The 20,692-nt window shown below is 33.2% G+C and overlaps 1 protein-coding gene across 1 annotated transcript in view; it reads right to left on the bottom strand.

Moving 5' to 3' along the window:
* Positions 1–128: 128 nt before the first annotated feature.
* aldh1l2 (aldehyde dehydrogenase 1 family, member L2) overlaps positions 129–20,692 on the bottom strand; it is a 21,717-nt gene continuing 1,153 nt past the window's right edge. Inside the window, exons 2-22 of the mRNA XM_002661372.7 lie at positions 19,889–20,033; positions 14,458–14,692; positions 14,131–14,296; positions 13,949–14,050; positions 13,776–13,865; positions 11,940–12,074; positions 11,713–11,838; positions 11,541–11,632; positions 10,020–10,287; positions 7,776–7,903; positions 7,446–7,596; positions 7,281–7,351; positions 6,795–6,900; positions 6,042–6,129; positions 5,610–5,703; positions 5,070–5,169; positions 4,654–4,752; positions 3,948–4,113; positions 3,266–3,371; positions 2,899–3,098; positions 129–1,880 (exon numbers count right to left, since the gene is read on the bottom strand). Of these exons, the coding sequence (XP_002661418.2) occupies positions 1,825–1,880; positions 2,899–3,098; positions 3,266–3,371; positions 3,948–4,113; positions 4,654–4,752; positions 5,070–5,169; positions 5,610–5,703; positions 6,042–6,129; positions 6,795–6,900; positions 7,281–7,351; positions 7,446–7,596; positions 7,776–7,903; positions 10,020–10,287; positions 11,541–11,632; positions 11,713–11,838; positions 11,940–12,074; positions 13,776–13,865; positions 13,949–14,050; positions 14,131–14,296; positions 14,458–14,692; positions 19,889–20,033 (2,724 nt within the window). The 3' untranslated portion in view covers positions 129–1,824. The remainder of the gene's footprint in view (positions 1,881–2,898; positions 3,099–3,265; positions 3,372–3,947; positions 4,114–4,653; positions 4,753–5,069; positions 5,170–5,609; positions 5,704–6,041; positions 6,130–6,794; positions 6,901–7,280; positions 7,352–7,445; positions 7,597–7,775; positions 7,904–10,019; positions 10,288–11,540; positions 11,633–11,712; positions 11,839–11,939; positions 12,075–13,775; positions 13,866–13,948; positions 14,051–14,130; positions 14,297–14,457; positions 14,693–19,888; positions 20,034–20,692) is intronic.

Below are 20,692 nucleotides of genomic sequence, written 5' to 3'. Positions count from 1 at the left end.
TTTAGAGTTTAAATATTCGGAGTAGAAAATAATCAAAAATCAAAGTAAGAAAAGCATTGTTAGAGTGCAATAACCTCACTGGCAAAGATATAGAGGTATATATATATTTTCAATCAAGAAAAGCTAAGTTTTTGTCATTTCTGTTGTTTATTGTAAAAACAACTCTCCTTAAATGTTTGTTTGCAGTTGATATAAAGTTTAAATACTGTTGCATATGAAGACTATTTGGCAATATGACACTTCCAGTGGGACCGACAGCTTATACAGAACCTCAAACTCCCAATAAAATAAATTGTTTGCTCTTGTAAAACAAAATTACGATGGTTCAGACAAAACAAACACATATTTTCAGTCATCCTAACAAGAATGTCAGAAACAGTTCACATTGTACTGTACTCAAGTTACTTCTCCATATTTTCCCCCAAGAATGTACCACTTTTTTTGTGTGTTGTACAAAATAAATAACTTCTTTTAAAAGAGAATAGTGTTTATATCATTTCCCTTTCCACATTTCCAATCGTCTGTCTGGAATGCAAAATTAAATATATAAAATAAGACAAATCGTCGTATCCTCTAATAAAATATATACAGTTATGCTAATAAAAACAATTGTCATGAAAATGCTATGCATATTAAAAAATCCTTGGGATGTACAAATATGCTGATACAGATTTCATAAAGTGGCAGTGATGTGACATGGCTTGAAAATATGAGACCACAGACAATAAAAGTAAAGAATAGCTTAAAATTTTTTCTTAATTGATATAAATTATATTTTATAAGTTTGAGGTCAGAAAGACTTATTTAAAATAAAAATTAATACTTTTAATACCCAAGGATACATTAAATAGATGAAAAGTGAAAAAACACTGTAATAAGTGATTATTTACTTTAAAAAGTGAGAAAACTTATAAACTTTATTTAAAAAAGTGAGCAAATCTATTGCAACTTGTAATAAATTTAACTTGTAATAAATTTACTTAATTTATTATGTAAAGTCAACTAATTGTTTTAAAAGCACAGGTTTATACACTTATTTTAGGTAAAAACAAATCATTTTTACAGTGTACCTTCATAATGTTATAAATATTTATATTTCAATTAGTTTTAGCTTTATATTCAGCTTTTAAGACAAAAACATGATGGTTTCCTTAAAAATGTTTTTCTACTTTGATAAACATTACTGAGCAAAACATTAATATGATTAATGCATATTAATGTGATTTCTGAAAGATCGTGTAATCAAAGCCTAGAGTAATGATGCTTTTGAAACACAGAAATAAATTACATTAAATATTACTGCTTGTCGATCATATATATGCTCTCCTGATCATAAGGGCGTCTTTAAAAACACTTACTGACCCCAAACTTTTACGTACAGTTGTGTAAATGAATGATATGTGATACGATACGTGAACGATTGAACAATTTCTGCAGCATCAAGCCAACAGTTTCCCAATTAACTGCTATTGTCATCATGATTGTGATACTGTTGCGGTTAATAAACTCAAATAACTCTATTTCACTTTATCACTGTGACATATTTCAGTGTTCGCAAGATAAATAATGATTTGTGACAGTTTCTTGGATCCACTTGGGGGTCTGTTGCCATTTCTTTAAAAAAATTAACCAGCATTTTGACACAGGCCAGTCATTACTTGTCCCTCCAAGCATTATCCAGGAAAAAAAAAGCGATATTATACAAAATGTAGGCACATCAGTGTAGTTTTGGCAGGAAATGCTCTGGGTTTCCTATCAAACCTGTTTCAAGTCAAATGGGGCTGCGGTAAAAGGCTGTTTGCAGTTCGTTCCAGCAGTGTTCCTTCAATACTCCACCGTCACAGCTTTAGTCCGCAGGTACTCGTGCAGGGCGTCCTCACCTGAAATCACATGGTCATATTTATCCATCTGCTTTTAAACAGTTGTTTACACACCTAGCATCAATATGCATTTTTGGCAATTCAATGACAAATGCAAAAGAAAACATTCAAAGCTCATCCAAATTTGGCCAGTTTCAAAACTGTATGAAACTCAACCGAACAGATTGTTTTCATAGTGTTTTGCTTCATCTTCTGTTGTCTTCTAATACGTTGGTATTAGGGATCCCATTGATTAATTAATGATTACTTGATTTATACACTTTATTGATGGTCAGTGTGAATCAGGAGGAGGGGGAGGGGGTGCATTTCTTGTGCACTCATCTTACATTCGCAGCAAACTAACATTTGGGAGGTGTGTGTCTAAGCATATTCTGCCCAAGCCATCGAACTGAAGTCATTAGAGAAGATCTGCTGTTACAGTGCGAGGGAAATTGTTACATTTTGGTTAAAGATTACTAAAACAAACTGTTTTTTAACTGGATTAACGTGCACAGATTAATTGTTCACATACGGTCGCACTGCATTTTTTACCCCATAGACTTCCATTTATATGCATGCAATTGCGCCAGACCGGAAACGCAAGCTACTGCGACGAGTTTCACATGCATGAGATAACCTCTCTGGTTTTATGCTTGTAGAAACAGAATGGGTCATCAGATTTAATGTCCAGGGTTGTTGTTTTATGATGTGTTATGTGGACAGCATTATCATGTCGCTAATGATCTTATCATCTAACCCAACTGGCGCATTCAGCTCATGAACGTAATGTATAAATATACAGGTGAAGCCAGATGTGGGATAATAACTACATGACTTAAGCTTTTACACATCATGAACATTTATAAAAAGGCATTGGCCCTTTAATAGGCACAGTATCCTAGCATATAAAAACTAAACAATTATTTTGAGACTAAGTGAAACACCATGTGTAAATGTTCATGTGCCTTCCTCGTCTATTTTTGATCTTATCAATCAATACGCAGGAGTAAACATGGCCTTTAAAACTGTTCTCTCTTACCAAGGTCTTTCCCAAACCCGGACTGTTTGAAGCCTCCAAAAGGAGCCGCCACATCAGTTTTGTTGTAGGTGTTGATGAACACAGTTCCCGCCTCTAGCCTCTCGCTCACATACATGGCTTTGTTAATGTCACGGGTGAAGACGCCAGAAGCCAGGCCGAACTCTGTGTCATTGGCTCTGCTCAAAACTCCATCTACATCACTGATGGGGTGAAACCAGATAAGCAGGGAAAGGATTTTCAATAGTGATAAAAAGCATTATAATACTGTTGACTGTTAGTGAACTCCTGCATTTTATTAAGTTTATCTTGCAAGTCAAGGCTCTCACAAAACAGAAGTCTTACTATAGAAAGATAATGGGCAACTTACCCATCTTTGAATTTGGACACCACCATGACGGGGCCAAATGACTCCTCTTTGGCAATGAACATGTGGTCCTCTACATCTGTGAAGACTGTGGGCTCCATGAAAAATCCTGTCATAATAAATACAAATATTTTTTAATATTTCATGGAAAAAATCCTCAAATTTAAAAATTTTAAGATTAGGGATAAAATAAAATAATTTTTAATTACAATACCAAAATTACTAAATCTAAAATAAATGTAAAATAATTAAATAAGGCTAATTAGAGTCATTAAAATAGCAAAAATAAGATAAAGTAGAACCAAAAACATATAAACACAAAAATGTGACACTTTTGTACTTTTGTAAAAAAAATCAAGAAATAAAAGCCTAATCAAAAAATCAATAATAGTCTAAAAAAAGAGAAATTATACAAGATATTTAATTCTTTCTAATCATTTTCATCAGTATCCTATGTTTAGGTTCAGTATTTTTCACTGTAATATCATGAAAGTAAGTCATTTAAATAGATAACTATTAAAATCACTTTTTTTATTCTTAGTCAAGTGAAATAAATGAACCTAAACATAGAACAAATCTGAAAAAATGGCTGAAATGTTCTATATCTGAACCCTTCACTTACAAAACAAATCTAGTTTCACAAGCTTGTTTAAAACACGCGTATCAGGTCCGACTGGGCTCTCACCTGGTCTGTCCACCTGTCGTCCACCATAGACGAGTGTCGCGCCCTCCTTCACGCCGATCTCACAATACTCCACCAGCTTGTCCATGTGAGCCTTGTGGTTCTGAGGTCCATGATCTGTGGAGCGATCTAAAGGATCTCCGATCTTCATCTTTTTGATTTCCTCAACCTGAGCACACAAAAACACATAAACCTCTTCATCTAGAAGCAGCTCGCATGCTTTAATATCAATGGAGATAGATGTGGGGTTGAATCTATGACACAGTTGCTACACAAACATGATCTTTTGCATGCAGAATTGATAATGTGCATGCAGCAAGCCATTGTGCGTGCTCAAAACATGATCTTTGGTGCACAAAATGGTTAATATGCATGCAACACGCCATTGTGCATGCTCTAAACATGATCTTTGGTGCACAAAATGATTAATATGCATGCAACATGCCATTGTGCATGCTCAAAACATGATCTTTGGTGCACAAAATGGTTACTATGCATGCAACATGCCATTGTGCATGCTCAAAACATGATCTTTGCTGCACAAAAAGATTAATATGCATGCAACAAGCCATTTCGCATGCTCAAAACATGATCTTTGGTGCACAAAATGATTAATATGCATACAACAAGCCATTTTTGTGCACTCGAAACATGATCAAAACATGCAGAATTGTGTGACAAATCTAACCCCATAGAGAGGCACACATACCACTCTCCTGATGTACTCGTCATGAATGGACTCCTCAACAAACAGCCGGCCTGCGGCGATACAGTTTTCTCCTTTGTTGAAGTACACAGAACTCATGCCCTGCAACACCACATAATTACACAGTGCAATTAATGCAACTCTTCACCCAAAAGCAAACATGAATTAACCAGTCACCATGCTGGAAACCAGCAGCCATTAACATCCATAGTAGGAAAATACAATGAAAGTCAGTGCCTACTACTTTCCAACGTTCTTCAAAATATCCTATTATGTGTTTAACAGAAAAAGGTAACTTCAACAGGTTTGGAACAAGTGAAGGATGAGTAAATGATGACACTATTCAGAATTAAAACTGTTCCTTTAAGACTAAGATGATCTTGTATTTGTATATTCTAGCAGCAGTTGTTTTCTCTCACCATTCGCACTGCTTTATCCATGTCACAGTCGCTGAAGATGATGAGAGGAGATTTACCGCCCAACTCCAGTGAAACTTTCTTCAGGTTACTGACCGCACAGCTGGAACATAAACAGTGCAACGTGTTAGATTTACATATTGCAGCAGTCTTTTGGTTAAAGGGACAGTTCACCCCAAAATGAAAATTACCATCATTTACTCACCCTTGTTTCAAACTTTGAGTTTCTTTCTTCTGTTGAACACAAAAGAAGATATTTTGAAAAATGTCAGAACCTTGTATTGACTTCCATAGTATTTGTTTTTCCTACTATGAAAGTCAATGGTTTTAGGTTTTTAGCTTTCTTCAAAATATCTTCTTTTGTGTTTGCCAGAAGAATGAAACTCAAATAATTTGGAACCACTTAAAGGCGAGTAAATAGTGTGTAAATGTTGGATGAACTATCTCTTTTAAGAATACTAGAGGAGTAGGACATCAGGCCCCTACATGCCAATATCAATAACAGTAACAAAAAACAAAATAATTTACTGACATTAACCTCACCTCTTCATGATCTGTTTGCCAATGGGTGTTGAGCCTGTAAAACCAAGCTTACGGATATCAGGATGCTCAGACATCCTCTGCCCGACCAGACCACCTGAAAAGAGAAAGGAATGGAAAGTTGTGATCTTATTGACCTTATTCTTATTGAATTTGAATCTCGAGACTCCCAGTTTCATTCACTTCCATTGTTTTCTAGACGTTAAACACAGCTTGTTATGCTGCCTAAAGTTGCAAACTGATATTTTCTTATTGTGCTGTTCTACTTTTTGTGTATAGTTATGAGAACACATCTTTGTAGAGCAATTCGTTTGAGCTGTATATTATTCTTAGTTCTATAACAATAGCAAAAAATGAGTGCACTTCTACATCGCAGAATACGGTCAATATCAGATTGTTTATCAGTCACATCAGCCACTAAGATTGAATACTCACCTGATCCTGGTACAATGTTAATGACTCCTTTAGGAATGCCAGCTTTGATTGTCAACTCGGCAAACTTCAATGCAGTTAATGGAGTTACCTGGAAAAACACTGAGAATTTAATATGGTTTTTTGGTAGTTTGTGTATTATTGGGAAGCGATTCATACTGAAATTCCCAGGACAGCTATTTTGAATGCTGTAAAAATGATGTAAATCACAGTCGTTTTGGAATAAATGGGGGTCTGAATGGGGTATATGCACAGCTAGTGTTTTTCAGCCAACAATAAGCTAACGGTGCAAGGTTTGTGTGACTATTTTCGATTTCATAAGGTTCCTTTTATAGCATCGATGTGGTAATGCAATTAAAATACAATCGGTTGAGTAGACCTAGGCATTCATTTAGTTGTTCAAGAGTAAAACAAGATTATAGACTCGCAGACTAGCACAGAAACTCCATTGAAAATACTAGGGTTAAATTAATTTCCATATTTTGAAGACATGACGTGGAAAATTTTACTTATGTGCAGTGCTTCTTGTTTGGTCTGTGAGCTGCCTTATTTCATATATTTATCAGGCAGTGAAGATCACAGATTTCTTAAAGAAATCAGATGTTATTAGTGGCAAATTTTTAATGGCGCAACAATTTAACAGAAGCGCTTGGGCTGGCTGACTAAATATTAAAAGTCCGTGTGTAGTGCACATTCCCATTTAGATCATGCCCAATTGCATTTTTCAGTTGTATTGTTTTAGGTTGTGTGTTTTACCTGAGCAGGTTTTAAGACGAGTGTGTTTCCCGCCGCCAGACAGGCCGCGCTCTTCCATGCCAACATCATAAGCGGGTAGTTCCAGGGAATTACAATGGCACACACACTGAAAAAACAACAACACCATACTGCAACTTTATGCATTTTCCTTCAGCTTAGTCTCTTATTTATCAGGGGTCACCAAAGCGGAATGAACCGCCAACTATTCCGGCATATGTTTTACGCAGCGGATGCCTTTGCAGCCACAATCCAGCACTGGGAAACACCCACACACTCTCACATTCACACACAAACTCATACACTAAGGCCAATTTAATTTATCCAATTCACCTCCACACAAAAATGCCAACTGCCCCTGCCGGGACATGAACCAGTGACCTTCTTGCTGAGGTGACAGTGCTAACCAGTGAGCCACTGTGCTGCCTATTTATGTTAATCAAATTTGCATGCATACACACACACACACACACATTACAAAGCACTCACCCCAAAGGCTCTTTCTTTGTAAAAGTGAGGTTTCGGTTGGGTCTGGCCTGATTGATGGGTATCGTTGAGCCCTTTGAGTAACAGGATTTGATGTGTCAGTGACAGGAAATTTCAAAATGCAAAACAAAAAAAAAATGTAGGCCTGCTCAGTCAATGCACACACACCTGGATCTTGTCACACCAGCCGGCGAAGTATCTGAATGTCTGAATGGACATGCCGACGTGTGTTTTCAAAGCCAGAGTGTAAACAGCACCAGAGTCGATGGTCTCAATGGTGGCCAACTCTTCCTGGTGTTCCTCCATCAGGTCAGCCAAACTACACATAAGAGCAGTCCAAAAGTTCTGTTTTGTTGCCAATAAAGGATATGAAGTTCTCAGGGAAATCAATTATTGGTCAAATGATTGGAGTGTATTAGTGTTTGCTCAGTAAAAGTGTTTGGCTTATCATATCTATGTCAAATATTGGCTCAGCACAGGCTTTTGAACATATCTCACCGGTACAGCAGCTGGCCGCGGTCACGGGGGTTCATCTTACCCCAAGGCCCATTGTCGAAAGCCTCTTTTGCAGCACTTACAGCTTTGTCCACATCTGCCACTGATGCGTAAGACACTTTACAGATCACCTGAAAACACACAAGACTACCATGAAGGCCTAAATGTACTTTAAGTGAAAATAAAGAATGAACTAGTGTGATGTTTGGAAGAGGTTTGCAAACGGCTTGGCATTGGTGAGTGATTTGTGGGTGTGGCTCTAAGGCTCCGCCTTCTTTAATGTGGACATCAGGTTGGTTCATTTCCAGTTCACTCAAACAACAAGCAAACATTCAAGTCTGATTTAGTTATTATTATTATTTTTTTTTTCACCCGATACACAAACCTCTCTGTAACAAACACGGGGATGAAATAATAGTAGGTGTGGTTTTGAGGCTGCACCTTCTTTGGTGGACTTCCAATATGAAGTCAGATTAGTAGCTGAAGTAATTCACGCAAAAAAGACATGGTGTACACATGCGTCGCCAAATTCACATGCATAAAACCAAATTCACGTGCACAAAATAAAAATACATATTCAAAAAATATATTTCACAAATGCAAAACAACCTTTGCAAATGTTTAACAGTATAGAAAAAGTTAAAGTCAGGGAATTTAATAATTCTGGCTTGAAGCCTGCACATCTCTTTCTCCTTTCGCCATGCTGGAGAGAATCAGACTGCGCAAAAGGTGTGCAGAGTGGGTCACATCCTATACAGCTCTAACTGATTGGCTGAAAGGTACGAGTTGTCTGCTGCTGCCAGGAGAGTCTCAAAAATGCACACACATATACAAGGGAGTCGTACGTGAAAAAGAATTTGCACATTCTCATTCAGGATGAATTCGTGAATTTCAAAACTTTTTGTACACTGTTAAACATTTGCAAATGGTGTTTTGCATTTGTGAAACATATTTTATGAAGATGTATTTTTATTTTGTGCACGTGACTTGTTTTTGTGAATCTATATAAATATTTTGCGCACGTGAATTTGGTTTTATGCATGTGAACTTGGCTATGCAAGTGTACATCGTGACTTTTGCGTGAATTACTTCAAATCAAATCACTTTTATTGTCACTCTCATCAGCAGCACGTGTGTTATGATGAGTGAAAAGCTTAGGTGCTGGCTCCAGACAGTACAAAATACAGATATACGACTTTAGATACTAATCTGACTCTATATTCCAAAGTTACATTGTAAAAGTTCAATTGTAAAAGATATTGAAATAGTTAAATACTAAAGATGTAAAACAAAAAAAGAGTAATAATCAAACATAGCAAAGTTAAGGAGTGGAAGTTTAATAAAGTTAAAAGAATGTATTTTGTGACAGCATTAAGTTTATTTTATGGATATATAATGGATGTTATATTAAACAATAAATGGTCTAAATTAGGGGTCACCAAACTTGTTCCTGGAGGGCCGGTGTCTTGCAGATTTTAGGTCCAACCCTAATCAAACACACCTGAACAAGCTAATCAAGGTCTTACTAGGTATATTTGAAACACCCAGGCAGGTGTGTTGAGGCAAGTTGGAGCTAATCCCTGCAGGGACACCGGCCCTCCTGGACCGAGATTGGTGACGCCTGGTCTAAATTGTTGCCCAACATAATCACAAAATAAAATAAAAAATCCTTTTTAAAAAAAAATCCTTTAATAGTGAGTGAATTGTTTGGGACGCTTTCTGAAAAGGGGTGAGGAGAAGCAGCTCATTTCCATTTAAATGTACATGTAGATACACAAAAACAGTTGTTCAAGACCAAAAAGTGGCACAAGAACTCACATAAGTGCCAATTCCACATCAGTCCCATCCATAACAAAGAGATGTCACATCCATTTCTCTCATAGATATGTAAACTAAAATAAATATCAATCATTTTTGTTCTATAGTGAGCTAACTCATATCCTTTTGATTTGCATTATTTCTTGTGCAGTTTAATTCACAGAATTTCTACAAAAAAGTATGTTATGTACTGAAAACTTGCATACTTTTTTGGTCACATCCATAACGCATGTTTATTCCCCTTAATTAAACTAATAAAAATCTTCACAGATTGATATATTAACTCTGTGCTTAGTTGTTCTGGGAAATATAAACAGATGTTCCAATATAATGTTAACATATAGTTTCTCTGTGAATTCATGTTTTAGTTTTTAGGTCACATCCATAATGCTGGAATTGATATAATAAAAAATCTACTTCAGAACTTACCGAGCCATCTGTGGGGTTGACGGTGTTGTATGTTTTTCCATCATCTGCGTCTTCGAACTTGCCGTTGATGAAGCACTGGTAGGGCATCTTCACGGTCATGTTGTTGACCTCTTTTGTGGCATAATCAATAAGCATCTCCTCCTCCTGGTCTTCTCCACGCAGGCGTCGGACCAGCATCTGGATGAAGCTCTGGAAGGTGGTGGCCATATAAACGTCCTCGTTCTGCAGCTGAACACCAGCGCATTTCTGCTTCACCTCCTCCACCAACCTAAACCAGTTATCACAATAACACAGAACACACATGTAATATTCATAAACAAAAATCTCCGTATTTAAAAACACATTCACATTTAGTCATTTAGCAGACGCTTTTGACTAACAACTGGGGAGGCATTCAGAGATTTAACTATTGGCAATACACATAACAAGTGCTAGTTATACAAAGTAACTTGTTTGTGCACAGAGTGAGAAAGAGGGAGAGAGTTTCTACAGGTGGTTTGTCAAGCCCACTCACCTATGTAAAGCAACTCTAATTGCACAGTGTTTGTGTCAGCTCATGTGTCAGTGTGTTAGACATACTTTAGCATTACTATTTGTCATGCAGTTTGCCAAATATTTGCCAGTCTGGACATACTGGATAACTTATTTGCATGTGAAATAAGCTCAAAGTACATTGATAGAATGGTCAACCATGCTAATATAATCAAGGATGTGACATAAATATAAATATTTTTGTAATTCTTAGGCATTTTAGCAACTTATTTACATTGTTATTAATGTTATATAATGTTATTATTGTTAAATCAATGCAATGTTATTAATGTTTCAAAAACACCTGTAATTACAATAAAGCTAAAATATAATATAAATGAAAACATATATTATAATATAGATGAAAACCTAAATAAGAATGAACAATGTTTCAATGGCATATAACATAAATTAAAATAAATGCATACACATAACACAGATAAAAATTTGAGGTTATTATAAATAAAACAAAAATATTAAGTGACAAACTTGCACAAAAATGAGATATGCCACACTGAAAACTAACAGAAATTATGCCTAAATGCAAAACTTAAGCTACAGATAAAAAATAAATAAATCGGTAAAAACAGAAATGCTAACATTAAAAACACTTATACCACAAAAGAAGAGTAAGTAAATAATAATAATCTGCAACATTTTAATTACAATACTGACACTAATAATAACAGAAACCGAAATAAAATAAATATTTAAAAATATATAATAATTTCACTAAATTAAAATAATATTTGAATAGTGTTTTTTTAAATACATTTACAACGTAAACTGAAAATATTCAAATAAAATCTACATAAAAATACAATATTAAATAAACATAAATAACCAATAAAATATATATTAATAATATATAATATAATTGTCAACATGTACTAAATAAATACTTTAGTAAAATCGGACCAGCTGAAAAATGATACAACAAAAATAAATACAATAATTTAAACAGGAAAAATACATAAGCTGAAGACCCACCTGACTACATCCATTGAAGCGGCTCCACACTTAAAGAAATCGGTGGTTTCTTCAATAGCTGCAACATTACTCAAAATCCCTTTCCAGATCGCCTAGACAAGCATGCAAAAATAAATAAATTGCTCAACACAAATCTATTATAAATGATTAAGTCACAGAAACGGACACATACCCTGATCTCCTCTGCCATTTTTTTCTCATCATCTGTAAGATCCAAACTGGCGGATTCCTCAGATGAAAAGTATTTGGACGCAGGAATCATCTTTCCATCCTCAAACTGTAGGCTCTTCACCTGGAGCTGTACAGAGATATTAAATTAATTAAAACTCTTTATTATAATTCTGTAAAACTTCAAAGGTCAACAAGTAAAAAAGAATATTAAAAAAGCTCAACACTAACCGCTTTTCCATCAGAGCCGAAGAGAAGGAGTCCAGATTTGGTGATGAGTCCAGGCTGAGACGCTCCTTCTATGTCTATGGGCTGACCTGCAGGCACAGACCCGCTCAACACTGAGGAACCGTACACAGTTACAGGCTGGAGAAAACAAATAAAACACATATTACAATATCATTTGTTAAACATGGTATAAGAATTAGTCTTGAATTCGCTTACAGTTTTCTGAATAAAAATAATACATATATTTATAAAATTATAATTAGTTAATAATTATAATCTCACACACACACACACGCACACACACACATGCGCACGCGCGCGCACACACACACACACACACACACACACGCACGCACGCATAAATGAGTACACCCCATTTTGAAAATGAATATTTTTATCCATTTCTCAGTGCAGTGTATTTTGATGCATTTAAACAAAACAGATTTATTAAACAGATATAATTATTAAGATAATATTTTAGTCACAGAATATCTTTAGAAATAGAAAGATAATACAATTAAATTCATGCAAAATATTGAAACCGAAATTACAAACCACAACATTTCAACAACATTCTATATATTTTTTGCTTCTCTTGATTTTTGCTCTTTGTAAAAATTTTAAAAAATATTTTCCCCTAACATATAAGTTTGAGTTACTAATTTTTGTTACTAATTTTTGGACTGTTATTGTAAGTTATTTTGTTAGATAAGCTCCAGATTTGGCTTTGTTAATGACTAATATATATATATATATATATATATATATATATATATATATATATATATATATATATATATATATATATATATATATATATATGTATATATATATATATGCACAAATATTATATCATAAATATAAAATAAAATAATAATAAATAAATAAATATGAATTAAAATTAGACATTTGTGAGGGGTTTACTTATATATGCTGAGCTCTATATATATATATATATATATATGTGTGTGTGTGTGTGTGTGTGTGTGTGTGTGTGTGTATACAAATAAAAAATGATAAGTGATAATATTTTGACATCAAATATGAAATGAGTGTCTTTTATAGTATAATAATATATATAATATAATATAATATAATATAATATAATATAATATAATATAATATAATATAATATAATATAATATAATATAATATAATATAATATAATAAGGCAAAATATTTATTCTAACTTTACTTGACCCATGTATTTTATGTTAACGCTTTTGAGGCAGTTTTTTTTAATTAATGGCTCAAATTTTTATTAGCTTCTTTTGATGATTTTTTTGTTTAGATCTGTTTTTATTTAATTTTTAGGTATAGTTATTTTTATTGACATGTTTTGTCATTTTTAGAATTGTATAATTTTTTTTTTAATTCTAAATTTCTAAAAAAAATATTTATTTTGTTTATATTTATTCTAATTATATTCTACTTTTTCTATTTTTTTAAATTTTAAAATAATATTAAAATTTCTTTATTATTTGATTTTTAACTCATGTTTATATTGCTTATTTTATGAAACAAATGATTTTTGATTCTTATCTTAATAACTTTTGGTATACATTTAGTTTAAATGTATAATTTAATTTATACAATTAAAAATATATAATGTACATTTAAATCATATATGTGTCATTTATTTTATTTCAAGTGACAAACGTTACTTTAGTTTGATGGGTTTTTTGTTGTTGTTGTTTTATTTATAATATCTCAGATGAATAAAATCATTTATGATTTCATAGATCATAAACAAATAATAAAACAATAATAATATTCAATTCAAAATATTTGATTTGTTGTTGTTGTTGTTATGAACAAAGGGTCCCCTTATAATAATACCTTTCCATCCATCACAACCCAGGCACCAGGAACTTTATCATGTCCACGGATCCAGTTATGAATAGCCTCTGCCGGCTGAGCCATATTCACCTGGAAAAATAACCAGAGACTGACAGATAAAGATGACGTTCACTTACTTTAATTACATTTCAAGCTATTTACTCCTATCCCACCTTAGCATTGGATTTCTTTTGGATTCCCTCATAACTGGCTCCTTCTTCAGACTGAGGGATTTTGGGAGCTTTTCCGTTTGCAATGAGCTGTACAGCTTCAACCTGTTTCAAACCAAATCTGTAGGTCAACTTTATTTAGCATAAAAGTGTTGTTTTAAAAAAAAAAAATTATGTATATTCACCATGGCCTTGATGCCCTCTGGAAACAGGAAGCGGTTATAAAGAGTGTCCACTGTGTCGTTGGGCTCTACTTGACACTCTTTCTGCAGCAGGATGGGTCCAGTATCCAAACCATCATCAGCCCAGAATACACTGAATCCAGCCTTCTTATCGCCCTCGATTAGTGTCCTGCAAACACAAACATCACTTAAAAACAGGCCAAATCTACAATGAAGACCATATCCTGACAAGTAAACACTTATGTCGGTTACTTTCAGTGTTAGTTTTGTTAATTTAGAATTATTTTAGAAAATTTAGAGAAGGAAAGAGAGTTTTTTAAAACCCCTCACCAGTTAATCGCGGAGGCTCCTCTGTGTTTGGGCAGGATGGAGGGGTGGTAAATGATGGAGCCGTGTTTGGGGAAGTCGATCACATTCATAGGGATGAACTGGGAGCAGAAGGGCATGACGTTCAGTTCTGCACCCACTGCTTTATACGCCTCCACCACCTCCGGGATGGGTTTACCCTTCACTCGCCAGCGTGGAAACTTAAACACCGGCGTCCCGTCCTTCTCTGCCACCACCGCTGAAGGTCAGAGAGACACAGATACTGAAAATTCACACAAGATTTCTGGACTGAAACCAGTGGCGCCCCCAGAAAATGTTCTTAGGCGTGGCCAGAAGAGGCCGCACCAAATCTTGGGGTGGCACACAAAAAAATAATGAATTAAGTGTAATGTTATATTTTTGTTTCTGGTAAATGAAATAATGTAGTTTTTATTCATTTAATTAATTTTTATTGAAATATTGCAATTTATTCCTTGAAATAATTGAGGAAGTACATGTGCAAACCAAATAAAAATCTATGTTTAGTTTACAAACACTTTTCATATATATATATATATATATATATATATATATATATATATATATATATATATATATATATATATATATATATATATTGTATAATTAACTTTTTTTACATGCTTTTATTGTACATCATACAGTATATACCATGTCTAAAATTAATAAAGATTAATGAGTTTATTATTCCCAGAGATGGAAGGGCATCCACTGTGTAAAAATGTGCTAGATAAGTTGGCAGTTCATTCCACTGTGGCGACCCTGGATTAATAAAGGGACTAAGCCGAAAAGAAAATGAATGAAAGAATAATGAGTTTATTAATAACCCAAACAAATGAACAAACTGAATGAAAGGCATTACTATATACACTCACTATACCTAATAATATAATTTATCCATATTACTTTTTGAGCCATTTATTAATGCAGCTTCTTCTATTGATAAACTTTACCTTGAGGTAAATATTAAATTGCCATTGCTGTCTATTGAAGGTGTGTGCGTGCTGTCAACGACAATCGGAGAGGGTAGTGGCAGTTCTAGTTTAAATGACACTCTGGGCGAACCACCCTATACACCCCCACCTCCTTTGAATTGTTAGATTTGTTATTCAATAAATATAACAATTTATTTATATTTATTCTAAATAAATACAATTAGTATTAAGTAAAGTAAAGAACATTTATTGTCATTGTAGTTATACAACGAAATTTGTTTGGTAACTCACAGAATTGTATTAAAATACAATTAATATTAATATTATTATACAATTATTATTTTAAATAAATAACAGAAATCAATCCTAAATATTACTGGAAAACAACAACTGGAGTGATATGCCAATATCACTTAAGAAACCTTTTGCATAAAAATTAATTATGACAATTCTAAAGAATACAAAAATGTATTATAGAATTATCTGGGGTCTTAGACCAGATCATGGCTAAGAAATCATGTTATGAAGTCTTACCTCCCTGACTCATTATCCCTCCTTTCTGCTTTAAAGCCATGCTTAGTGAAAGTAACATCATCATCATCATCATCATATTATATAAACTTTAGTCGACTTTCAAAACTCGCTGCGTGCCGAAACCTCTGCACAAAAGGCTGTTCATCCGTTTCACGGCGCATGAGCGGCGCCTATTTTGTCGGCGTGTATGCAAACAACCAACCGGGATTCACACGGGAGTGCGTGAGGCGCGGGAATGGTTTTCTGCGCGCATGCGTCATTTTGCTTTTACCAGCATTCACCACTGAAACAGCACTAAGGGGGAGAGACAATGAATCAGCTATGTCAGTAACACCAACAATAATTTAGTGGCTGCATTTTATTTATTTAAATATTGGGAATTTATAAGTACATTTAAAACAATAATGTCAACAGCAAAATTATATTGGGGTGGCCACAGGGGTGGCCATAGTTTACCGTGGGGTGGCCGTGGCCACCCCTGGCCACCCCTTGGGGGCGCCCCTGACTGAAACCATGGCACACCTGTTTTATCCAGACTTTATTGAGGAGCAATTAAAATCAAAACCACACATACTTGAGAGCTCGTCCTTTATATCTAAATGTAAATGTTTCATTCATAAGAACGTTAAGCTGATTTGACACAATCTACATTGTAAAAAGTGTTATAGAATAAAGATAAAATTTAATTGAATATTAATGCTGTAATAATATCAATGCAGTCTTTAAATGGAGGTGGATTTTTTCACTGGAGGTGAATCAAAATAAGCTATTTAGAGAGTATTTGAAGGCCAGTTTAACTACTACTTCCATTACAATTAGTTCTACTAGATTTTATTTTATTGGATTTATCGAATATTTATAAATTTTTATTAAAATTAATTAATTTAAATTTATTTTTTTACATTTAAAGTCAGATTTTTCTGCCATTTAATAAAAAATAATTACAGAACTTTACTGAAAAAACTAAACAAAATAAATAAATCAAACAAATATTATAATACTTTATTGCAAGTGTAATTTATTACTAATAATTAACATATAATAACTACATTTAAATATATCATAATTTATTGCAAGTATCATTTATTACTAATAATTAATATATAATAACCATAATTAAATATATTAATATAATTTAATTTATTGCAAGTATAATGTATTATATATAATTAACATATAATTACTCAAATTAAATATATTAATATAATTTATTGCTAGTGTAATTTATTACTAATAATTAACCTATAATAACTACATTTAAATATATAATAATTTATTGCAAGTATAGTTTATAACTAATAATTAATATACAGTAAACCTAATTAAATATATTAATATAATTTAATTTATTGCAAGTATAATGTATTATATATAATTAACATATAATTACTCAAATTAAATATATTAATATAATTAATTGCAAGTATAATTTATTACTAATAATTAACATTTAATTACTCTAGTTAAATATATCAATATAATTGATTTGTTTAGCATTTCTTATTATATATACAATTACAAACTAATGCATGTTGCACAAAGGAAGCAAATTAAAATAAATAATAATTTCCCCAGTGCTGGGTTGCGGCTGGAAGGGCATCTGCTGTGTAAATAATATGCTGGATAAGTTGGTTGTTCTTTCCGCTGTGGCAACCCCTGAATAATAAAGGGATTAAGCCGAAAAGAAAATGAATGAATGAATAGTAATTATATATATATACATATATACACACACACACTCAAAAAAAAATGTATATTTGCTTGTTCAAACTATTTGCTGAAACAACATAATTCTTGAGATTTCAACTTAATTTTTTATGTTCAATGCACATAAATTTGTTAAAGTGTTAAGTTAACTTCATTGATTTTTGTTGGGTCAACATGAATAAATTGTGTGGAACCCTGCATTTTTTACAGTGTAGTGCTGGGCAAAATATTTGTCATGATTAATCCCATCCAAAATAAAAGTCTGTTTTGACACATTATAGGCGAATTACATATATTAATTACTACACAAAACAATTTGTTACATAAATATTTAAATGTACATATAATTTGTCTATGTATTTTTTTGCCCAGCACTATTAATATTACATAAAATAATATATGAATATACGCTGACCTAACGACTGTGACAAAGCTTGAAGGAAGAGTCTCGATAAAAACTCAACACAAGTGGTCATTTGATAATATTAACACTATGATCAAACTATGACTGGATCACTAAAAACCTGTTAATAATACCACATGGAAACCGGTTGTTTTTCCTCACAAATGCTCAGTTTCCAGTAGGATACACACCACACTTCACCAAAACAATGTGTTCATTATGAGGGATGTATTTCATCTCTGACCGGCACTAAGCTGCTGCTGTGCCTCACGCAAACATAAACACACACACACACACCCAATCACAGCCAATGTGCTGCGCAGGAATGCAGTGTTGTGTCTGTGAGAGGTCATTACAACAATGATGGCCTTAATGTTACCCACAAACCTGACAAACTCGATTAGTGGAGCTTCCTCATTTCCCTGTTTCCCAACTTTTATTTCCACTCCTGTGGCCCTTAAAATATGAGTACATCACATTCTGGCACCAGTATAAAGAGGAATTTTAGTCCATTTGATCACAAGTAAATGGTTTACACTTGGCATAATTTCTGGCCATGTTTAAAATTAGGATAAATGAGTATGTCTTAAAGGGTGTGACAACCTTAATTTCCATGTTTACTATATGTTGTTTTTTTTTAGTTGAATTTTCTTGGCGCTGACATTTTGCTGAATATGTTCATACTGTATGTCAGGGATTCCCAAACTTTTCAACAGGCGACCCCCAAAAATACAATGCCAGTGACTCTCAACCCCCAATATTCTCTGAGGTAGTCATAAACATATAAACCTTACACACTGGCGCACACATACCAATAGGCCCAAGTTTATTCATCATTTAATTTTGAAGAATGCCACTCTGAGATGTTCAGTTGTGGCCTGTATTTATTTATTTTTAATATACAGTACATGGGTGCCGTAAAGATGTTATAAAGTTTAAAGTGGTGCCATAAAATAATGAATTAGATTTTTGGAAATCGCCAAGTGACCCCCACTCATTGTCCCACGATCCCCTGGGGACCCCTACTTTGAGAACCACTGCTATGTGTAACTGTAAGAGCCATACAGAAGCTGTATATTGGTGATAGGCCACAAGGTGTCAGTATGATAGAATATAACTGTGGCATTACTGCATTGAGGAGAGAGGTTGCTAGGAAGCGTAGTTTTTGACCGTAATGTAACGTAAGGTAACATACATACTACAGTGAAATGTGCATTATAGATGAAGGAATATTGATGAAGGAATTCTATTGATTGGAAAACAAAGACGTTTTTGTTTGCATCTATTTTGCCTATGGACTCTTACGCGTAAAAAACCTGCTTACTCTATAAGAAAGCTGCTACAGTAACTAATGGAAAGCCGTGAGGATGTGTAGTGTGAAGTTTGTTCTTTGTTTGTTTTGGCTGTTGAACAATAAAACAAAGTTGAATTACTATATATATATATATATATATATATATATATATATATATATATATATATATATATATATATATATATATATATATATATATTCCTACTGTATTTTTTACATATTTCCCTACTGTATTTTAACTCCAGCTGCTATTGTTTTACCGTATATTTTACAGTTTTCCTCCATATTCTCTATAGTGTGATGCATGTCATTTTACCTCTGATTGTGACTAAAAAGGTAGAGCACATAACCTTTCAGACCCACATTTAACATCGTCCACTTATGATCAAATAAATGAAAAATGCATCTCTTTACCATCTGTAAACAGGGCGTTTCATGCATGTGACTGCAAATGTGTCTTCCCAGCCCCCGTGTCAACACTACAGTTACAGAAACCGCACCCCTCACCCATACCGCACTCACCCAGGGGGTCCGCCTTGCCGTCCTTATCAGGAACTGTGAAAACGCCGACCACCTTATGGCCCTGCTTGCGGAGGTTTGTATACACTTCCTGTCCAAACAAGCTTTGGCCAATCAGGGCCAGCTTCAGCTTATTTTGGTAGTAAACCTGTGGGAAAGATGATCAAAAGTTAAAACGCTAGAAAAAAATGTAGGGGTTATTGTAAACTTTCTCCAATGCTAAAATTTAAAACATCCTTAAAAAATCGTTTAAAATAATAATAATAATAATAATAATAATAATAATAATATATATATATATATATATATATATATATATATATATATATATATATATATATATATATATATATATATATAATTTTTTTAACGATTTTTTAAGGAAATAATTGTAAAAAAAAACACATTGTTTATACATATAAATTGTACAAAAAGTGAAAGAACCACTAAATATGAAGATCACAGTAGAAAACAAAGCGTCAATAAATATATATATAACTGAATAGTATTTGTATTATTATTGTATTACTTGTTTATGTGCTATAAATAAAAATAAATAAATAATTAAATACATACATATATACAATTTAATAAACACACATATAAATATTAAAACAAATGATTTAAACAAATTATTTTAATGACTTTTCATCTATACCAATTTTAAACACTATCAATTCAGATAAAAAGGAGGATACAAAGGAGAAAATGGTTATAAAACATATATAAATTAAAGTATAATATTTTATAATTAAAGTATAATTAAAATGCAATTTATTATTGTTTTGTATTACTTTATTATTTTAA

The sequence above is a fragment of the Danio rerio genome, chromosome 4, assembly GCF_049306965.1.
Source record: "Danio rerio strain Tuebingen ecotype United States chromosome 4, GRCz12tu, whole genome shotgun sequence".
Lineage (NCBI taxonomy): Eukaryota > Metazoa > Chordata > Actinopteri > Cypriniformes > Danionidae > Danio > Danio rerio.
Note: the sequence above shows the minus strand (reverse complement) of the source record. Positions and strands in the feature narration are given on the sequence as shown.